Source organism: Olea europaea, unplaced genomic scaffold, assembly GCF_002742605.1.
Source record: "Olea europaea var. sylvestris unplaced genomic scaffold, O_europaea_v1 scaffold25523, whole genome shotgun sequence".
NCBI classification, from domain to species: Eukaryota; Viridiplantae; Streptophyta; class Magnoliopsida; order Lamiales; family Oleaceae; genus Olea; species Olea europaea.
In genome coordinates this window covers 1-1581 of record NW_019243800.1, presented here as the reverse complement: position 1 = coordinate 1581, position 1581 = coordinate 1, and the positions used below count along the sequence as shown (strand labels likewise).

The 1581-nt window shown below is 36.2% G+C and overlaps 1 protein-coding gene across 1 annotated transcript; it reads right to left on the bottom strand.

Moving 5' to 3' along the window:
- Nucleotides 1-869: 869 nt before the first annotated feature.
- LOC111382708 (uncharacterized mitochondrial protein AtMg00810-like) lies at nt 870-1510 on the bottom strand (the record flags this gene model as incomplete). The annotated part of the gene is made up of 1 exon (XM_023006747.1): nt 870-1510. A coding segment is annotated over one exon (641 nt), but the record flags the coding sequence as incomplete, so codon positions are not given.
- Between the last annotated feature and the right edge of the window lie 71 nt (nt 1511-1581).

Sequence of the window (1581 nt, the reverse complement as noted above, 5' to 3'; positions counted from 1 at the left end):
AGTCCAGATTCTTCAGATCAGTCAGTGAGTGAAAGGTATTTTTAAGCTAATCCTTCATTGTTTGCAATTCTAGCATTTCCCACCAGGGAATTTCCAGACTAATTTGAATATATGCAGAACATTCATATCTGGAATTCTGATGCCATGTTTCTTCTATTTTTTGTTGATATATTTCTTGTACCTTTTACTGTCTGTTGGCTATATATGACATCCTCTCTTGGAATTTTTCCTGCACCTCCGTTTTTTAGTGTTGTAAGAGATGCAACAAAAGGTTGTCGTTTTTGATAGAATTAGTGGTTTATTTCTGTCATGACTTGGAAAAGAATAATGGAGAGAAGAAGTTCAATTTCTCCCTCCCCTCTAATTTCAATTATATAGAACAATAACAAGAGTACATATTTGGTAACTTGGCATAAGAATGGAAACACAATAAATCCTAGTTATACTATTATCAAATTAACGTGATTTACTTCCTTAACACTCTCCCTCAAGCTGGAGCATATACGTCATATAAGCCCAGCTTGGAATAAACATACTTCAATCGATTACCATTCAATGATTTTGTAAATATATCAGCGAGTTGGTCTCTTGTCTTTCACATATGGTGTACATATATCACCACTTACTATTTTGTTCCGAACAAAATGACAATCAACTTCAATATGTTTGGTCCTCTCATAAAAGACTGGATTTGATGCAATATGTAGAGCAGCTTGATTGTCACAAAACATTGGAATATGAGTGGAAGGTGAGAGATTGATTTCTTGAAGAAAGTGCTGTAACCACGTCAGCTCACTAGAAGTATGAGTCATCGCCCTATATTCTGCGTTTGCACTTGATCTTGCTACTACATTTTGTTTCTTACTTTTTCAAGAAACAAGATTACCACCAAGGAATGTACAGAAACCTGTAGTGGATCGTCTGTCTATCCGGGATTCTGCCCAATCTGCGTCTACAAACCCTTCTATTCTGATGTGTCCATTTGGTTTATACAATAACCCAAGACCTGGAGCCTTTTTCAAATACCAAATAATACATATCACAGTTTCCCAATGAGGAACCCGAGGAGCATCCAAGAACTGACTAATGATGCTAACTGCATTGGAAATATCTGGTCTTGTGATAGTAAGATAATTCAATTTTCCAACTAAACGACGATATTTTCCTAGTTTTCCAAATAATACTCCTCCATTCTTCAAAAGCTTCACATTGGGATCCATGGGAGTATCAACTGGATGGGTTCCAAGGAAACCTGTCTCATCTAATAGATCAAGCACATACTTTCTTTGAGATAAATTAATATCTGCTTGTGACGTAGCGACTTCAAGACCCAAGAAATATCGGAGTTTACCTAGATTTTTGGTCTGAAACCTTTTCTGCAGAAACTGTTTTAATTGAGCAATCCCATCTGCATCATCACCAGTGATTACAATATCATCCACATAAACTACTAGGATAACATAACCTGTGTCAGTTATAGATGAAATACTGAATGATCTGTCTGGCACCTCTGAAGACCAAATTCCAAAACAACTTTAGAAAACTTCCAAAAAGAGGCGGATGAAAGGTATAGATATATAG